This window comes from Simochromis diagramma, unplaced genomic scaffold (assembly GCF_900408965.1).
Source record: "Simochromis diagramma unplaced genomic scaffold, fSimDia1.1 OVJJ01000344.1, whole genome shotgun sequence".
Classification (NCBI taxonomy): domain Eukaryota; kingdom Metazoa; phylum Chordata; class Actinopteri; order Cichliformes; family Cichlidae; genus Simochromis; species Simochromis diagramma.
This window is the reverse complement of record NW_024387375.1, coordinates 2558166-2578388: the sequence shown is the minus strand read 5'-3', so window position 1 is coordinate 2578388 and position 20223 is coordinate 2558166. Positions and strand designations below refer to the sequence as shown.

General features: G+C 39.8%; 1 protein-coding gene across 4 annotated transcripts in view; it reads left to right on the top strand.

The window, feature by feature from the left end:
• The window catches only part of pitpnm3 (PITPNM family member 3), a 99713-nt gene that overhangs the window by 43067 nt on the left and 36423 nt on the right, over positions 1-20223 (top strand). For all 4 annotated transcript variants that reach the window (XM_040008938.1, XM_040008935.1, XM_040008936.1 and 1 more), the window contains exons 4-5: positions 13544-13614; positions 13757-13977. In XM_040008938.1, coding sequence (XP_039864872.1) covers positions 13544-13614; positions 13757-13977 — 292 coding nt within the window. The remainder of the gene's footprint in view (positions 1-13543; positions 13615-13756; positions 13978-20223) is intronic.

The following is a 20223-nucleotide window of genomic DNA, read 5'->3' as shown; positions in this document are numbered from 1 at the left end:
AAGGCTCATCATCCCAGGTACCTGGAGTGGTCTTCTGTTGCTCTGGACCACCTTCTTCACAGTTTGAATGTTGTGCTTTCAGAGATGCTCGTCTGCATACATGTAAATCACATTGCCTTCTTATCAGCTGAAAACAGTCTGATAAGATTCTGATTCTGCTCTGATCTGATCTAATGCATCATCAAATCATTTTCACTCAGAAAATTGCTGCTCACTGGATGTTTTTTGTTCTTTTTTTGGACCATTCTTCCTAAACCCTAGAGATGGCTGTGCATGAAAATCCCAGTAGATCAGAAGATCAGATACTCAAATACTCAGATCAGCAGGTCTGGCACCAGCAGCCATGTCACATTCAAGTCACATGAATCACCTTTCTTCCCCATGCTGAGTTTGAACTTCAGCAGGTCATCTATTCCGAGTCTACGTTCCTAAATGCGTTGAGTTTCTGCTGTGTGATTTTGCTGATTAGATATTTGATTCAATGAGCAGCTGAACTTGTGATTTTAATAAAGTGGCCAGTGAATAGAGGAAAATGTCTTAAAATATAATAAAAGAGAAAGTCAGCTTGTCAGTTTCCTTTTTTAGGCATTAAGCACACAGGTATAGTTGCAAGTCAAACGTCAAAACTCCCTTTTAACAGGAAGAGCAGTCTTTGGAGTGCGGCCACCATGGTTCTGGTGACAGCAAAGTAAGGACAGAAAGAAAGGGGAGACAACACTTGAGCCAGAGATACCTGCAGAAAGATCCAAAGAGAGCACGGACAAAGAGGAGGAAGTATAAAATATGGAAATGAGATGCAGTTGTGGCATATAAATGCATGGGGAGTGAAAGAGGAAATTAGAAGAGAGGAGCTCAGTGCATCCTGGGCAATTCACCAACAGCCTGAGCCTAATTAAAGGATTGTTCAGGGTCACATGAGCTAAAGTTAAAAGCAAAAAGGAAAGTTTAGAGCCCAGTAATAAAAGGAGAGAGGTTTCCTGAGCCCAAACTCACGAGGAGCACATCCTGATCGCTGAAGGCTCTGCCTCCCATTTTACTTTCAGAAGCTCACAAGTCAGCCAAACTCTGAGAACAAAGTGCTGTATTGTGATAATATGGTACTATGAGGTCTTTAAGATATGATGGGACTGGCTCATTTAGAACTTTATGTTAGAGGAGGGATTTTAAATTAAATTCTGCATATAACAGAGATCCAATGAAGAGACATGAATATGAGAGAACTATGACCTCTGCCACATTTCGCACAAGCTGAAAGCTTTTCAGGGACCTATCAGAACATGCTGTAAGGATTTTCTTAACTGTGACAATATTGCATTGTTGAAAGAAGGCAAGCCTGGAGATACAGTTGTGGTCAGAATATTACTTACACTAATTGTAAGCATGGATGTCATGGTAATTTTGGACTTTAAAGGATTATTTTAACTGTTCTGTTTCAATTGTAGAATGATTATACAGCATACATCTAATGACTTTAAAAAACAAGCATTATTTTGGAAATAATTAAAAGTTTACTTTCTGGTACTTATGTCACAACATCACAAGTGTGATTATATCTGAGTGAATTTATTTGCATTTGTAGAGAAGTCTAGAATCTCAAACATCTGCACATGATCTACCCAATTTCCTTTGGGGCCAACCTTCGGGATCAATAAAGTTTTATTGAATCGAAGTGAGTTGAATGATCAATGACACAGATTACTTTACGAGTAATCGGATAAAACATCTCAGAGTTAAAAGAGGGACTTGGAGTAAAGGGAAGGGGGATGACATAAAACATCAAATAGAAGTATAACTCTGTGTTTTCCAATATTGCTGTTAGCCTTGGCATTAGTTATAACAAAGTTTAATCCTGGGTTGATTAATGATGTTCGGAGCTTAAGAATCTTGATTTTAACCCTTTTATCGGATTTGAACAGCTTGACACTGACATGTGATGAAGTTTGTATGACTGTTTGTGAACAGCTAAAATTGCATATTTGCAAACCCCACAGGAACGTATCTGGTTATCTAGCTGTAGAACTGGAAGGAGACTAAAGAGAGTTGTTGATAGGGCACGACAGGAGGATTATGTAGTGATCGCTTCCAGCTGTCATTGCTGTCAGCTGATGTAAGTCTTTCAGATCTTAGCTCATAGAAGTCAGATAAAAAAAAGCACTTTCTTTATGCACCATTACTTCAGTAATGTCAGGGTGTCTGATGCTGGTAGGCACATCTGTGATTTATAAAAATTTAAGTATACTTAGTGTCCGTTAAAGAAAATAGCCCAGCTATACTGTAGGCGACGAGGGATATGTTGCCTTCAGTGCATTATTAGAAGTACGGTACATTAAATCCGTGAAGGTCTTAAGCTGCAGTCTTTGCATTCTTTGAGAGGCTGAACTGAGAAAACACAGAGTCATGTCTGAAACACTGCAAGTGTCCCTGCCAAATAGAAAAGTGGCACAATTTACATGACCCTGCTTTAATGAAATCAGAAGCTTCATCACATGTGTGTAAGCAATAATAATATTGCGCACATATGCTTTCCATGAAACATATTTTCTAACTGTGGAACTATACTTGTTCCACAGAGCCTATAAGAGGGGAAGTAAATAGAGAACATTTTTTCGTTGCTGTTGAGAATGTTATTACATTTGTAATTACATTCTCTCTCTCTCTTCCACTCAGTCTTTACCTCAAACATACTCAACACAAAAACACTCTCCATTACTCATGCTGCATAAAAGTGTGTACATGCCTGGTAAGATTCTGCATGCTTTAATAGTTTGCAATCTGCTTGTGGGGGGCACAGAAGCATTAAAGATGTCAATTTAATTTTTGCAAAACTGATCGAAGCAGAAAAGAAACTATCGACACAACAAGGTTAGATACAAATATGTCTGGAAAATGAATTATGATTGCCAGCAGGTAAAAAAAGAAAGAAAAAAACTAATAAAACAGCAGAAATGACTTGATAAGTAGTTCCTTGAGCTTGACTCACTACCTCAGTGTCCCCTGGATGTCCTTTGCTTTTTTAGCAAGGGAAATTTGTATTTGTATTATCCTTTTATCAAGAAGAACAAAATGAAAGAGGAAGACCTGTGACTCTAGAGACCATTTCTTATCCTACTGAAGTAACTGATCAACATGGTGATTGAGCTGTAGAGGCTGGTAGATATGTGCAAATGGTTGGCTGATATTACACAGGACTGTCATCTCAAAATGCTTGAACCCAGGTAATAACTGGGATAAATGTTGTCAATCTAAGTTTCTACCCTCACCTGTGGTCACAAACTCTGTTTGGGGACTGAAAGAATGAGGTTGTGGATACAGGCGTCAGAAATGAGTGGCTGGGTTCTCTCTTAGAGATAAGGTCAAGAGCTCAGGCACTCAGGAGTAGAGGTGCTACTCCTCCACACTGCAAAGAGTCATTTGAGGTGGGCAAGATGTCATACCATGAGGAGGCCACGGGGGAGACCCAGGACATGCTGGAGAGATTATATCTTTCAGCTTGCTTAGGAATGCCTTGGCGTCCCCACGGATAAGCTGGAGGAAGTGGATATAAGGGGAGGTCTGGGATTCTCTGCTTAGAGTGGTGTCCCAGCAACCCTGAATAAGGGAGCGATGGATAAAGGGATGGCAGGCAACTAGTAATGCTAGTCTGTGTAGCCTGTGTGCACTGTGTGGAAGTCTTTTCTTGACAGTGTCTTCATCAAATAAATTGCAATAATCCAAACAGCGTTTGTGTTTGTTGTTTTGTAATAGAGGGTTGAAATTTCTACTTTTATGTAAAACCATCATTTTTGCCATCATGATGCACAACGTCAGTTTTGACTCAGGAGATAATGTTTATATTTGAATCATTTTTGCAGGGAAAGCAATTTGTAAGTGGTGTCTATAAAACAGTTTATTCACAGAAGAGGCCTGAAAAATGTTTTTAATTTAACTTGTTAAGAATTAGTAGGTGACATTTGGAGTAATATCTCTATAAGACAAAGCCTTTATCAGTATCTTTATTACAACGCACTTCACAAGGGCAGGAAAATGAAACATGCAAGTCATTGAAATCAACATGACTAGGCCACATAACTTGTATGACTACTTGGGAAAAGAATGCAATTTTAAAGGGTTTTGTTTTTGCATCCTCTCCTAAATAATATTCTTTGATTTTTAAGTGGTCATAGTTTCTGTGTTTGTTTTCTGTGCAACTTGTTCACTGAGATTTTAATTTAATTTAATTGCCATAAATGATGCCGAGGAGAGCAGAGAGAGTGAACCAAAACAAAGTTGTGAAGCACAGTTGGATGAACCAAAGCAATTAGTGAGGAGAGTATAAAAATCCAAGGTATTGGGGGAAAAGTGTTGGGTGCCAGCTACATTACAAGTGTTTTTGTGGATTAAGTGTTTAAAAATCTGATGCATTTGGGCATTAGCACATCCAAATCAATCCTTCAAAAACATGTAAACATGTCCAAATTGTCTTCTGTGGAAGATTTACTGTGCTGTAATTATCAACTCTCATACCAGGTAAATGAGTCACTAATAACCGCAGCTGCTACAGCTGCCCATTTGTTTAATCACCTCATTGCTGGTGATTTACTGTCAGTGGTTTTTAATAAAAACTAAGAAGAAGGCTGAATCACATTGCTGTGTTGTGGTTTGTTTCCTGTGGGATTTTTATTATCAATTAAAATCTGTGATAATCAGGAAAACATAAAGTTCTGCAGCTAGATAGCCTGCAGCTGGACTATTGTCAGTCAGTCTTTTTAGCAGTTGAGCTGACATCCACTGCCCTTTAATCCCCATCGGTTTCTGTTTTCTCAGAAACATAGCTGGCTCCTTCCGTCTTATATTTCTCCACAGTTTCTATGCCCATTCATTCCATAAGCCTCATCATGTTCTTTTATTCCCTCTCTTTTCTTTCTACTTTCATTACTCCACAAGCCACTGGCTCCTATAAACACTTTCTCTTGCAGTAGAGGTGACTTACAGTGATGAAAACCTCAGCGACAGAGAGGAATGCCTGGAGCACAACTGCCCCTTATTCTCCTCTGCACTCTTTCTTTATCTCTGCTCAGTAAGATGCTGCGATCTCACATCGGCCACCGCTCCAGCATCTTTCATACTTCCCATCTGTTTACTATGCAAAGATTATTATCTGTATATTTATGCTGTGCTCCTTTCATTCCTGTGTTTTTCCACTTCTTTGACTGACTAATACGATATAATACAGTCAGACCTGAAATAGCCACATTACATAAGTGATCTTTTTTTGAAAAATATGGGCTGCTTGATAAACAAAAGTGACTGACTCCGACTTGGCTGCTTTCTTGGCGTGCGGTGCCAAGCTGGGATAACATTATCTGAAATTGCAACATCAAACACTTTGGTAGAGATGACTAAGTGATAAGCCCTACCAAATAACCAGCCACAGATGATGTTTCTCTGGCTACATAATATATGGTGGAAATATAATTCCACACCAAGTGACCTGGAGAGAAATATATTGAATGGGAGAATGATTTTCTGTTTTCTGTGGAGCACCACGGCTCTCTTTTGTGAATGCACCCCGGAGCTCTATTCAGAAAACACACAGAGTGAAACAGAAAACATAAATTTAAGGTCTGAGGCTCATCTGTATTCTACCCATGCATCCCCGCAGTCATTTTTAACACACGATGCTTGGATAGGCACAATGTCACTCTTGCTTTAATTCCCATTAAATTAATGTTTTTGTCTTTCTCTGAAAACAAAATTGCAAACAGAAGCATAGACACTGGAAAGACAAAAGCAATTACTGTAGAATAATGAAACAAATAAAAAAAAAAAGATGCAGGAGTGAGATATTTATAATACAATCTCTGACCTTAAAGAAAAAAAAACTTTGGTATTATCAGTCATTGGACCAACATAATTAATTGGACAAAAATAATGAAATTATCCCACAAAGTAGTTGCCCATGTCAAAGTAAAAATGGTTTGTTTGCTACTGACCAGCTCAGAAATTGCACAAATTAGCCACCTGACACAGCTCTCCTGGCTGACCTTATAATAGACACATGTTGGTTTCTTTACATATGTGAACAGTCTGTGTGGTCGTCCTGGACGAATATGGTCCACTAGTTTACGCATGTCAGGAATGAGATGACAAGAAACGCCGTTTTATTTATCAGGCGAATGGCTGAGTGCTCGGTCTTGTCTGTCCTTGCTATTTCCTCTAGCTTGAGGAAAAAAAACCAAATCTCAAAGCTGCGTATTTGTTAGTTACAAAGCTGGGTTTACGTCTATTCATGTCAGAAAAAAATAGTCTTTTAGTTTAATGGAGACAGTTGTGCTGCAGGATAAAATTGTGGCTCTTTAGCAGTTGAAGGTTTTAGCAATTTAATATTCTCAACCTCGAAATTATTTATAAAGCACATTTAAAAACAACACACGTTGATCAAAGTGCTGTTCAACAGGCAGAATGGATAAAAACAAGAGAACAGATGAGAATTAAGTAAAAATAATAAAGTGCCAGTAGGTGCTAAACATATACAGTTGTGGCAAATAAATGTACATGAGCAAATTCAGAAAGACTCAAATGCCAATGAATAAAAATACATTTTAAGTTTAGTTTTAAAGACTCGGTGGAAAATGGGTAGGTTTGAATGTGAGGGGAATGCTGAGAACCCACAGTCTCCTCTGAGTTTAAATCTAGATTGGATGCTTCTGACTGTGGTCCAATCAGCTGACCGGAGGGACCTGGAAGTAGAGTATAAGATGTTGGGCATGTAAGATGGAGCCGGACCATGGAGAGGGCTTTGTAGACAAACAGGAGGTGATCTAGGTGGCTAATGAGCCAGAGCCTCATCTCTAAAATGTTTAAAGGCATTCAGTTGTTATAATGCTTTTGTTAACAAAGGCACCTTTGTGTCTCCATTTCTGTGTCTATTTGTACTTTCACGCCTGTGAAAATTGTTTATCTGTATGTGTGCAGATGTGTGCATATGAGCATGCTTGTCTGACAGGATATGAAGCAAGAAAGGCTGTGCGATCGCACATGGGGAACAGATAATCACACGCAGACAACACTGTCGCAGCCTGGAGCCCCACGAGGGGGGAAGGAGAGGGGGGTAAAAGGAAGAGCGAGCAGGAGCGAGAACGAAGATATGAAATAGGAAGGAGGAAGAAACCCAAGCAGTACACCACATCTGTCACTCAGCTCCACATAGATTTCTACTGCTTAGAAATGTTAATCGGGTGTTGCCATAAATGTTTATGTGGCATGTAGCTGCCTTCGTTTCTGCCACTTAACATTCCAAGAAAATAAGAGCTTAACAGTGTATGAAAAAAATAGAGTACAGCATTTTTTGTTGCTGTTACCCTGAGCATCATTGTAAGACTGTATGCATGTTTTAACAGTTAACAAGGAAATGGAAACATTCGTCTGGATAGCGTCTCATGGCTGCTGTCAGCTCCAAATCTGCACAGCTCTCAGGGTCAGAATTTGGCATAAATAACATGAAAGCATGTATCCTTTCTGCTTTGTATCAATGGCTCAAGCTGCTGATGGTGTAATAGTGTGGGGATATTTTCTTGGCACACTTTGGGCCCTTTAGTACCAACTAAGCATTGTTTAAACACCACAGCCTACCTGAGTATTGTTGCTGACCACATTCATCTCTTTATGACCACCGTGCCATATTTTGATGGCTGCTTCAAGCAGGATAATGCACCAAGTCACATGATGGTGAGTCCACTGTACTAAAATGGCCTCCACAGTCACCAGATCGGAATCCAATGGGGAACTTTTGGGATAATCAGCTGACAAATCTGCAGTAACTGTATGGTGCTGTCATGTCAGTATGAACTAAAATCTCCGAGGAATGTTTCCAGCACTTTATTGAATCCATACCATGAAAAATTAAGGCAGTTCTGAATGTAAAGGGAGTCCAACCCTGTACTAGAAAGTCCACTGTGGTAATGTACAGAGGCAGAAAGTGTCATTGATCAAATACTTATGGATCCAGTGTATATGCACATGCCTAAAGTACACATAGTACTTAGATTTGTCCCACTAGTCGTGGACTTGTTTACTGGTCTTCAATGCTGCTCATTATCAGTATATTTCGATATATTTCTGGGTATATTTGTAAACTTTTTTTCCTTTGGATTTGGCAGAATAATACAAATGCAAATTCTAAGCAGAATAATAAGTAGATTATATTCAGAGAATTCAAAGTCTCCTACGCTTGGGTTTTGTTGTGAGTACTAAGTTGCCTCTCCGTCCTCACTTCTGTGTGCTGTAGATTTCTGCGTTAGCGTGTGTTGCTGTACAGCAGCCATGTCATGTAGATTGGGAGCAGCTGAGTGCATTTGATGGTTGCAGTCAGTGTATATAAACTGCACAGTCGTATGGGATGTGCGCGTGTGTATGCTGATGTGTTCGGTCAGCAGGTTTGTCATGCAGCAGGACTGGTGGGGTCCCCTCGAGTATTTTCTCAGTAGGGCAACAAAGCAGACCCTGATGCCAGCGGCGCTGAACAGATGGCTGAGTTTGTTAGCACGCCTATACTGTGCCAGAGGTCAGAGGGGCTTGTTTACCCAGTTACGAGACAGCATTCATCCAAATAAACACATAGTGAGAACTTACAAAGTTACGCATGATTTATTTGCCTCATGTATATAAATGTCTCTCTCAGCAGCTTAAATTTTGCCACAAAAAAATGTTGAAATGATTTGGATCTGTGAAGGAGAGAAACATCTTGTGACCTGATGGGTCTATTAACAATGTAGACTGAGAGAAAGAAAGATATCAAAAGCGTTATCTACCAGGAGGAAAATCCTAAAATGTTTTCTGAAAGCAGTTCATAGCCAGCAGAGGTTATGGAGTAACTGGAGTGACATGATCCTTTTTTTCTTCAAATCTTGGGTAGAATTTGAGCAGCTGCGTCCTGAATAAGTTGAAATCTGTATCTTGTGAGGCACACAACCAACTCCAGTGATAACAAATAAATGCCACCAACCAGCAGCACAGCTTCTCTGGATGGTATTCTTTATTTAAGAGCATTTTTTTTTTTTTTCAGAAAAAATACCCTTCCATCAAGCTTTTCAATTTACATTTTCATATTTGACATCTGACATTTTTATGTATCATTTTTTATTCATTTTCAAATAATTACACTCCTCAAAAGTCCAGGGAACGTTCGACCATCGCAGTAGAACACAAAGTCATTTAAACTTAGGAAGACTGACCCAGATCACCGAAGGATGAATCGGTTTCTGCTGCTCTGGTGCAAATGAAAGTGATAACAGGGAGAAGCAACAAGATAGGCGGCCATGAAGGGCAGGATTTTATAGGTTTTGGGCTACAGGTGTTTTTTCTGCTAGTGTTCTTGTAGCTATTGGTAGTATGAGATGGTACATGCAGTTCATTCAGGTCGCACAGGTACTCTAGCTTTTCCAGGATGGCACATTCATACGTGCCGTTGCAAGAGGTTCAGCTGTGTCTCCCAGCACAGTTTCAAGAGTTTCGAAGAAATATTACATGAGATGAGCTGGACAAGGCCGTAGAAGGGCTCCAGCAAGCAGCTCCTTTATGTGAGGGGAAACAGGAGGAGCACTGACGGAGGCCTACAACATGATAAATGGTTAAAGGACTGGTTCTCATATACCGCTTTTCTACTCTGAGTACTCAAAGCGCTTTAGACAACTGCCTCATTCACCCATTTAACATTCACACACATTCATACTACAATGGATGCATCACATGGGGTCACCCAATGATATTTGGCATGCAGACTGGAGCAGACAGGGATTAAACCACCAACCTTGCAGTTAGTAGGTGACCTGCTCTACGCTACAGCCACCCCAACATGACCTCCACTCGGCTATTCATGTCCATCTTTCTGACTAAACGGCTAAAATCAGTTTAGTCGGACTGCTCACACAGCCATGTATCATCCAGCTCGATTGGCATTCGCTAGAGAACACCAGACCTGGCAGGTGTGCAACATGTAACCCATTCTCTTCACAGGTGAGGGCAGGTTCACAGTGAGAATATGTGACAGAGACGTGAAAGAGTCTAGCGATGCTGTGCCGAACGTTATACCGCCTGCAACATTCACCCTAAAGATTCTATGCAGTCATAATACGTCAGTGTAGGTTTTATGTTGAAAATGCACTTGCAAGTTTAAGTTAAATGTTTGTTTTTTAATACACTCTTTGTGGATTATTCTCCCACACCTGTTTAGTACATCATGCAGCTTTGCTCTGTATCACACATTTTGTCTTGCTGCTTGAGTCTATAGTGTATCTTGTTCAATCAAAGATGGGAAGGAAAAATGCTGCTGTTTTCTGTTCGCGTCTTTGCAGGAACACAGATAATTCACCACGATACATGAACTCTAATGAATTGAATCACACTCCAACAGACAGGAAACTTTGAGTGCGTTTTGCCATTTTCATAGACCCTGGGGAAGCTATAACTCTGTTGTCTGGAAGTTAGTCTCATCCTGCTGCTTTTGTTTTCCTTCCATCTGCTAAATCCAAGGTGATAAATGAGACAAAAAGAAGCCACCATTTTATAGACAATGACATTTTAAATCATAGTTACACTGACAGAATGACACACAAGGGGCATCCTGACAGAGATCAATATGTCACTATTTTCAACCTTTCACTTTCAGCTCTTGGAGATTTTTTCTGTAGAGCTGTTCTCATCTTCGCAACCCTCAATTTTCCTTTCCGTCTCTCATAGATAACTTATGAAATATCTCAGTATGACAACAGATGCATTGACGCACTCTGTTCGCCTGCTGTTAGTGTGTGCCTGCCTGGGCTTAGAGCCACTGGAAATGGCCACGATGCCACTGAACTAGGGCACTGTCAACTTCCCACTGGGTGCTTTCTAGGTTAGATCAATATGTGCTTCATAAAGCCCATATTGACCGGGAGGACTCAGACGTCTGAGAGAAGAAACACAAGAAAATGAAAAAGAAACGCAGATGGTAAGAATCCCCCCACCCCCGCAGAAGAAAATGGTTTAGCTTTAGCCACAGGAAGGCAAGTTTATACCACTGAGCTGCGTCAATAGAAACATGATTTTGCCAGTTTGCACCCATATCAGACAAATGCCTCACTTAATGTTGAAGCCAGGAGGAGCGCAGCATGTGTGCTGTTTTCACAAATGACGAGGTGAGGAGTGAAGCTCTGATCTTTCCTTCGTCTTTCTCTTTACAACCTGATGAATGCAGCTGTTTGCTGCCCATTGGCAGCCAGTTCATTTTTCATGTTTCAGATGTAGGTTTTATTTATACTGGCATTTTTTGGATGCATTGTCATTGTCCTATCTAGTTTAATCAGTAAATGATACGAGAGAATCAGGATCCGCTGGCTTTATTCTTTTTAGGACATCAAAAATCTAAACTGCTTTGGATGTCACTGCAACATTTCCTTTTCTCCAAGCCAAATTAATCTTATGTCACTCATTCAGCCACAGTAATATTATTCTGCGAACATGTAATGAAACCTATTTCAGCTTTCCGCTTTTTGGTACTGCTCCAATTTCTCCAGGTTTCACTCAAGATTTTCATTTCTCGCACACTGTTCCAAGTGATTCTGTTAGTGTGTCTATGGTCAGATTTTTCGAGTGGTTTCACCTTAAAAGATGTCTTCAGGTTTTATTTGCTGAAAGTGAGTGTAGAGCATTTTGTGAGTCATTACTCTTAAAGTTTTTCCATCATTTCTCTCAAGCGAACCAAAAAAAGTTTAAACTGGAAGATTTCTGGTCTGCGTCTATCAGGCATAATTGTTACGGTTTGTAGGTTTTTGGGTTATTTTGAGTTTTCTGGCTGTTTCTGAGAATTTTTTGTTTGCTTTTCATTTTTACCTTAGAGCCTTAGCTTTGATTTGACTTGTCTCTTGTATCTTCTTTTTACTTTTACTTTTCTTGTCTCATTGTCCTTGATTAGTTTTTTGCTGGTTCTTGTATCCCAGGTATTTCCATTCCCCCGATTAGTCTTTGTTGTGTTTATAGCGTCAGTTTTCCTGGTGTCTGGCTCTCTGGTTATATCCCCTCCTCTGTCTTTGTGGTTGTATTTGTTGAAAATTTAAAATGTATGTTCTGGACTTTTTGTACTATTTGTGATTACTTCTTTCTGTGTAATAAAAGTTTGGTTTTGGTTTATTCATGTCACTTTGTGAGTCACTCTCTTGCCATAGTACCTCCAAATGTTTGACCTGGCAGAGTTTTATTCTGGATCCCCTTCTTGACACAGCCTCAATTTGTGTCTCCGTCCGGACTTCAACCAGCTTTCACAGTAATATGTTAAATACAAATAGTTCCATTAATTAAATGGTGTTCATAATTTTATTAAGACACATGCATGTCTTGAAAACAAAACAGTTTTTCAAAGCTTAAAATGATGGATTTAAATAAAGACAAAAGCTGTTGAGAATTGTGTCGGTAGCTTTATGTGCTTGTTTGACATGTTAATGGTGCTAATGGTTGGGGAAACTGAAAAGCCAACAGTTTATTCTTATTTTAATCATTTTGTGCGGACAATAAAGCAAGAAAGTTCTCGGTTTGAATCCAGACTGTTCTTCACTCTTCACCTGTTGTTATATCAGTGGCCTCATGTTTGACACATTAATGAATAATCAAAAAGTAGATACAGCCATCATCTTGTCAAGCAGCTGAGGTTTTGTATTTGCTGTCAATTTCCACAACATTTTGCTCTTCGGCAGTGTTTGCACGCTAAAATACTTCAAGGTTTTTGGAAGAACTTTTCTACCCTACTTTCCTATTTCAGTAAAAAAAAACCAAAAAACTTACTCCATTGATTTCCTGTTACTTTGTGACTAAAATAGTGCAGTATGCTGAGTCCCCTGTGTGTGCTGATCTGTTCTAGACAAGCAGGCAGTTGGAGGCAAGCTGTGGGCTGGGAACTGGGTAGAAGGAAGCCGACGGTGCATGAGTCTGTGAGCCTCCCATGACAGTCAGTCCCAGACGAGGGGCCCAAATAAACAACGAGCGAGTGAGCGAGCAAAGCACAGAGCTGCGCCTTAAGCCGGCAGAGAGAAAATAGAGAGACAGGAGAGAGCTCAGGAATAGGATGACACAGCATGCAGAGGCTTCCGGAGAGGGTAATGAGTTTGGCCAGGTTCCAAAGAAATGCTGCACCTTCAAAAGGGAGGGAGAGATACTGGTGGATATTAAAAAAACAAAACAAAAACTGTGCCCTCATCTTTCTTTTTGCGTCTCACGTGATGCTTTGCTGTAGATGCTGCCACAGAAAAAACTACTGCTGTTTGGTACTGATCTCTGAATCTCATGCTTGTTTTATTTGAGCCTCAGGGCATATTGAACCACTGCACAGTTTGAAGTCAAAATACAGAGAGATGAAGAGGCTTTCGTAATGTTGACCATATTCACTAATCAATATCCATTTATGCTTTTGTTATTAGTGTGTCTGGCTGAAGTATCTCCTGCCGTGACCCATTCTTTCCTTTTCTCTGTCTCTGTTCCTTCCTTCGTTCTCCCTTGCTGCTACTTCCTGCCCCTATACTTTACTCATGCAATACAGAGGGTCTGTACCAGCTGGGAGGTCCACGCTGTGCCCCTCAGAGCAGCATTGAAGGAGTGGACGATACAGAGGTAGGACCATTACAAAACAGCCTCTGTTCACTAGTAGCCAATAACATGGAGGAGTACTCATCCCTTTCACAACATGTTGCCCTTATTTTTTCTCTCCCTTTCACTCCCTTGTTTAACGTGTCCCTTTTCAACACCCTTGCAGAGAAAATGTAAGACCCATGTGCTAATACTTGTGGTGCATGGGGGAAACATCTTGGACACAGTGGGCGGAGATCCCAGCACAAAAGCTGGCGATGTGGCCACGTTGGCCTCGGTGCTCGACAAGGTTACGCGGGCACATTTCCAAGCTGCTGCCGAACACGTGATGATCAAGCTGGTGCCATGTCCAGCTGTATGTGCTGAAGCCTTCTCTCTGGTGTCCAAGTAAGTGCTGATGCTAAACCACACGCCCTCATGTACTCTTGACATTTTAAAGTGTTGCATACCTGGATAAAATCCAGATGATTTAATTCTCTTTCATTCATATTTAGCCACACAGGTGACAGATCAATGGCAAAACATAACTGGAGAAAGGCACAGAGGCATGGTGAATAGTTTGATAAATGTGAAAATGGTGTGAATCATGTGCTGTGGCCTTCACCGCTTCCAGATCTACCGAAAATTAAAGACTGAGGAAAAAAAATATGCCAAAATATTAGCTGAAGTCAAGTATCAAATGAGGAGATATTTTTGGAAAGAGTGATGTTCGCCCGTGCAGCGAATTTCACAACTGAATGAGAATAAAAGCTGTCGTTCACGCTCCGTGTGACCCAGACCTTGCTAAGGCACTTTTAAGAACTCCTAGGGTTATCCCTTTCAGTGAACCAGAATTTTTCAGTTGCCAGTACAATTTCTTGTCAGAAATAAATTATGTGGAAACACAGCCTTTCACACCTTAAATAGAATAATGTGCCTTCTGCTGCTTGGATGGGAGGACAACATGAACTAGTGGCCTCAGGCAGCTCTGATAAACACCTTAGTGTGATATGAAGTATCTAAAATGATATGAAGTTAAGTAGAATGGATGAACACTGTGGGAAAAGTGACACCGGATTTTATAATCAGCTATTTTGTTGATTCTGTCGCTGCAGACTGTAAATCAATGACAACTCTGTGAAAGGTCCTGTGCTTGTCAGTGCATTAGGCATTAGAATGAGTTGGAACACCTTTAAAATTTACATTTCAAAAGTAAAATTAGTATAAATATTAGCAGATAGTCAGTTTATTTAGTTTTGTCTTCTTGCTTCACCCACAAGTTTCCTGAACAGCTGATATTGGGTCACATGTTTAATATCACTACACACCCATACTCTAGTGAATAAATGAAAGATGTCACTGACACACTAATAAACCAAAGTTCCTCATATCAATGATATGTAACTTGAAGAAAAGTTAATGCTAATGCTATTGCATTAACTTTCTTTCTTTCACATGCGTAAACATTTGGATGGACTATGACTGAGACATGAACACTCATGGTCCACTTTCCATATTTAAAAAATGAATGACAGCTAACATGGCTTACTCTCACAACCTGCCCAAGTTTACACACGGGAGTTAAGTGTGTTGGAGAGTGTTAGGAGTCTGTGATTTCACTTGTCAGCTGATGATTAAGTCAATGATTATGAGGCATGACGCTGAGCAGTTTCAGGCTGTCACATTGTAAATTGTTGCCCGTAGTAAGCTGCATTCCAGCTCGGTTCTTTTGACAAGGAAAACAAAGGGAAAAAGCCAAGTGCTCCATAAGGTAATTGTCCTGTTTCTGTAGCTTTTTATATTAATTTCTTCCTATTTTGATTGAAAGCTTCAATTACAATGAAGGAGCAATTAATTCTGTGTTTTTGAAGAAGATGCTTGAAGAATGTGCATGTCTGCAGGAATTAATGCCCAGTGCTGCTCAGGTGGTGAAGGTCAGCCACACTGCTGTCTTAATTAGCATGCTCAGGGCATTTCTCAGGCCCCATAAGCATGTGATCATGTAGAAAATATAACCCCTAAACTTTTTAAATGCTGCTTCTAATTGTTAAAGCTCCCCTTTAATACTAGAGGTGTCTTCTTAGTGGATAAAATTAATGCTTAAATGACTTCATACAGTTTCCTCTAAGGCCTCTCCAAGCAATGATCTGTTTGGTTAATTAGCTACTGTTACTTTGCATTCAGGTTTCAGTTTCAAGGGGGCGGGGTTAATTGTAGACATTGTTATATTAACATGGTAATGAACAGAAGTTAGCAGATGAGTCTTTCTTTATGATATATTAAACATCTCCATAAACACTCACAGCTCTTATTCCTTGCAATTGAAATTGATGGAAAGCTGCTGGATGGTGTTTAGGAGATATAGGCGGCAAAAGCATGACTTTCTCCTTCCTTAGTCTGAACTGCTGTCTTTTCAGACGGCTGCTTAAGCGTAACTAATAATTTCATTTTACATTTAATGTCACATGTCCCAGTGGTCAACAGTTTTGCCTCTGACAGCGTCACTTTGTTTTCACGGCTCCCCAATTATATGCCGAGGATATTTTTTGTTTGACTTGTCACTAATCACCGTGGCTGAAAGAATGTGTTTAGCAGTCAAGTCGAGGCTTCTGTTTGGCGTTGTGATTGATGCTAGCTGGAGAGAGGTACAGACTGGAAGCAAGACAAGTGTAAAGAGATTTGAGTTGTGTAGCTGCTCAGCAGCTTGACGTCTGCTTTGCTTTCACCACATCCAGAGATAAAATATTCATGACAACAGTTTCCCATTGCAGTTGAGCGGAACTGAGTTATATGGCTGCGTGTCTCGATTGTCTGTAATTGAAAGCGTGTGGACACACAGGCACGCATGAAATTTTGCTTAAAAACAATTCTTATTGCAACAGTGTGTCAACCAAAGCTGTTTTGCTGGGAGATAAATAAATGATTAAATAAAATTAAGAGATGGAGAAATGTATAACTAAAGAAACAATTTACGCACACATACCAATACATTTAGGATTATTCATGTGTCATACATTTATTCTTTGTTATTTTATTGTTTACTTGCTCCATTCAGATGCATCATCTGAAGAACCGGTGATAGAGCTCTCTAAAGATCTAGAAAAATAACAGTAAAATCCGATGCTGCTGCTGCAAAATAATACAAGATAGTAATACTCCTAAAAAAATCATTAACCTTTTGATTAGATCATTACAAGTGCAGGTGAAATAAATAGTTATTATTCTTATGTGTGCTGCTGTTTATTTCTAACATGAGAGATTAAGACTGCAGACACACAAACATTAAAGGTTACTCAGTGTGTTCATTTCCAACTTTGTCTCATTGCCAAATACAGGAGATGTGAAAATCTTTAGTTTGCTGTCAGATCAAAGTAAAATTTATCCTGTTGATCCAACAGCTTGCAAATTAGGAAGGAGTATTAGTGCCACATTAAGAAAAATAAATGTTTTGAGAATAAATTTGAAGTTTCAAGATTAAAATCGTAATTCAGTTTTGAGAAAAAAGTCAAAATATGGAGATTACAGTTGTTGTTTCAAGACAAACTGCCATGGCTACTGTACCCTCTGAGTCAATGAAATCGTACTTCAGAATCGGTTTTGAAAAGATGCTTGTGGTCAGGCAGAAAAACACAAATGCAGACGAGTGGATTATCACAAAAGGGAATGGCTTGAAATGGACAGATGAAAGGTTATCAATGGTGACATCCTGGTGCAATACAGAGGATGTATGTCTTATCACAAGGTGGCTGATCAGTTTGTTTCACCAACTCATTTAAACAAGGTTTTGTAAAGGGTATAGCAGCCATGGCAGTTTGTTGTGAAACAGTAACGGCAATCTTCACATCTCAAAATACATTTTCGACTTTAATCTTGAAATTTTGACTTTATTCTCAAAATGATCAACAATATTCTTTTCCCCTAATGTGCCCCTAATATTCCGTCGCAGCAAATGTTTTTGTAGTTTCTAATTTGTGCTCTAGCTGCTTTTCCAGCAGAATGACAAAAGAAGGCTCAGCAGCAGATTTAAAAAGACAAACATAAAAATGTATCCACTTACTGGGTCACCAGCTGAATACATGGAAATTCCAGAGACAATGTAAAACACACAGTATGTGCTGCTGAAACCGAAGCAGGGAATCTATGTCACACTTTATTTATTGCAAATCCTACTGTTAATAAACTAAAAAAAGGTTCCAGCCCATTTCAAACAGAAACTCTGAACATCACCTGTTTTGGACTAGGTTATGTATTGAGTTACCATGGTGATCCAGCCAGGTGAAACTCTGGCTTTTAAGGTCTACATGGCTCACTAAGCCAGTGATCTTGCTTTGTAGTACACCCTGCTGCTCTCGCTGTCATGGGGAGAGAAGACACTGAGAAACTACACTTTTTGCGTCAAAGTTCATGTATTTGTATAGTGAGAAAAGATTAGCTTTACAGGTATGGTCTTTATTCGTCAGTACCTGTAGTACCTTACAGGATTAGATTGGACAAATATATTGCTATTGATATAAATAATAATAGTAATTCCCTACTTTTATGTACCTTTCAATTTATTCATTCATTCACTGTTAAACTGTTTTATAGTTTAACCTGTTGTGTTTTTACCATAACACATGTCAGTATGACTAATACACACTAAATGCTAAATGCAAATGACAAAAATCAACTTGTCAGTCCTTTAATGTAGGCAAACCAGATACTGAAACATACATCTGCAGTGGTTTATCTGAATCTTTTTTACAATTGCCTGATAGCAGTTTGAAGTTGATATGTATTTCTGATCTGCAGTGAAAATATATAAAACTTTATTTTGGGCAGATGGCTCTAGGTCTTTAACATACTCTCACAATATGTGTGGTCAGTAGGGATTAATGCATGCCTACAAACATGAAGGCACAGCACTTAGTCAACTGCACTTTTGTCATTTAACAGTGTTTTCTCTAATGATAGTGCTGAACTTGTGGGTGTTTGGAGTCTCATTTATTTGGATGCCAATATAAACATCTTAGGAATAAGCCACACAGAAAGGAATTACTGCAGTGTGGGTAATTTGTTCTCATTCTGGGTAACAGCTTGGCTGAAAATCACACCATGGAGTGGAGGTGGCAAAACCTCTTAGCGCCTCAAAGAGAAACTTTCACGTAAACAAACAAACCTTGGGCTCCGTTTGGTAGTTCCTTGTGTACCATATAAGGTTCCCATAGAGAATAAACATGTTTTTCAGTTTTCTTGTTGCTGTGTGTACAAGAGCTACTGTGTCCCACAAGGCTCAGAGCAGTTATTATTAGCTCCACTGTACTAATGAACATACCTGGGAGTGCTGACGAGGAACAGAGCGTCACAGAAACACATGCGTAATCCATAAACACAGTTGGAAAAAAAACATCCCACACGGAACGAGTTGGGAAAGCTCTCTGAATGTATATTACAGCACCATGGCACATCCAATTAACAGCAACAACACAAATGCTCCCAAATTGATTTCCTCTGCAGCCTCAATTTAAATAGAAGCATCTCAGATTTTAAAATCTGAGCAGCAGGAGAGTAAAATATAATGTATTCAGTGCCACTGTACACCCATCAGTGTTCAGGCCAAACGAGGGCAGCTGCAAGGATTTTGACTTGTCCGTCTCCAGGGAGAATGACCTCTGTTTGGTGGGTAGAAGCTCATTATTCTGGCCGTTGGTGACTGAGGACATGCCAATACTCTTTCCATGCCCCCTCTCTTTAATTAATAAGGCTCAGCAGAGTGCTGCTGCTGTTCATGTTAATGGCATAAATGCTATGCAGTGCTAAGCCAGGCATTAAGAAATTGGGAGAGCAATTAGGCAGGAAATCTGAGTGACTTCAGAGTTTTTCAGTTTGCCGTTATGTGGCGAGAAGCGACAGGTTTGAAGGGCAGCATAACAAAGTCTGTCTCAAGGTTATGCTGTGTGCGATGAGGCTGGTTCGAGATTTAATTGGCTTACTTGGCTTTATCGTCTCCGCGCTTTGTTCGTGGAGCTCTTCATCATCGCATCATCACATTACTATGCACTGTCGAGGAAGACTTCAGTACATATAGCAGGGTATTGTAATTACCCTGCCTTTAAGTGACACTAAGTAACTTAACATGGCAATCACAGGCAAAGGAAAAACCCTCTCTCACTTCGAATGTAAAGGATAACCTTACAGCTGATATGAAGATGATGTTACCCATTTAAAAAAAATGCTTCCTGTTATGGGAGTCTTCAGAGTCATGCGCTTTCATTACATGCAGATATTACGTATATGTTCGTATATTCTTAGCTGACATTTTTTGAACGTGAGCTCGGAGATTTGAACGAGGTAAATGCCGCTGCTCGTGAGTGCATGACTCATGAATTTAAATAATGGTGGAAGAAACGTCACAGCGACATGAGGCACGCTCGTCTGTCAGTCAGGGAGATGCTGGTGCGTCGCTTTTGAGGAGCAAAAAGCCTCCCAAGTGGTACATTTGAATTATCAGCCATCTCATTGCTGTTTGATTGATGCCAAGTTCATCATTCCTGTGGTCTGCTATATTACATTAGGCTCTTAATTAAGAGTCTAAATCCACCACTATACTGAACTGTAAAATCCAGATTACAAATATAATATCACCGCTCTGTTTTTATTGATCACCAACATCGG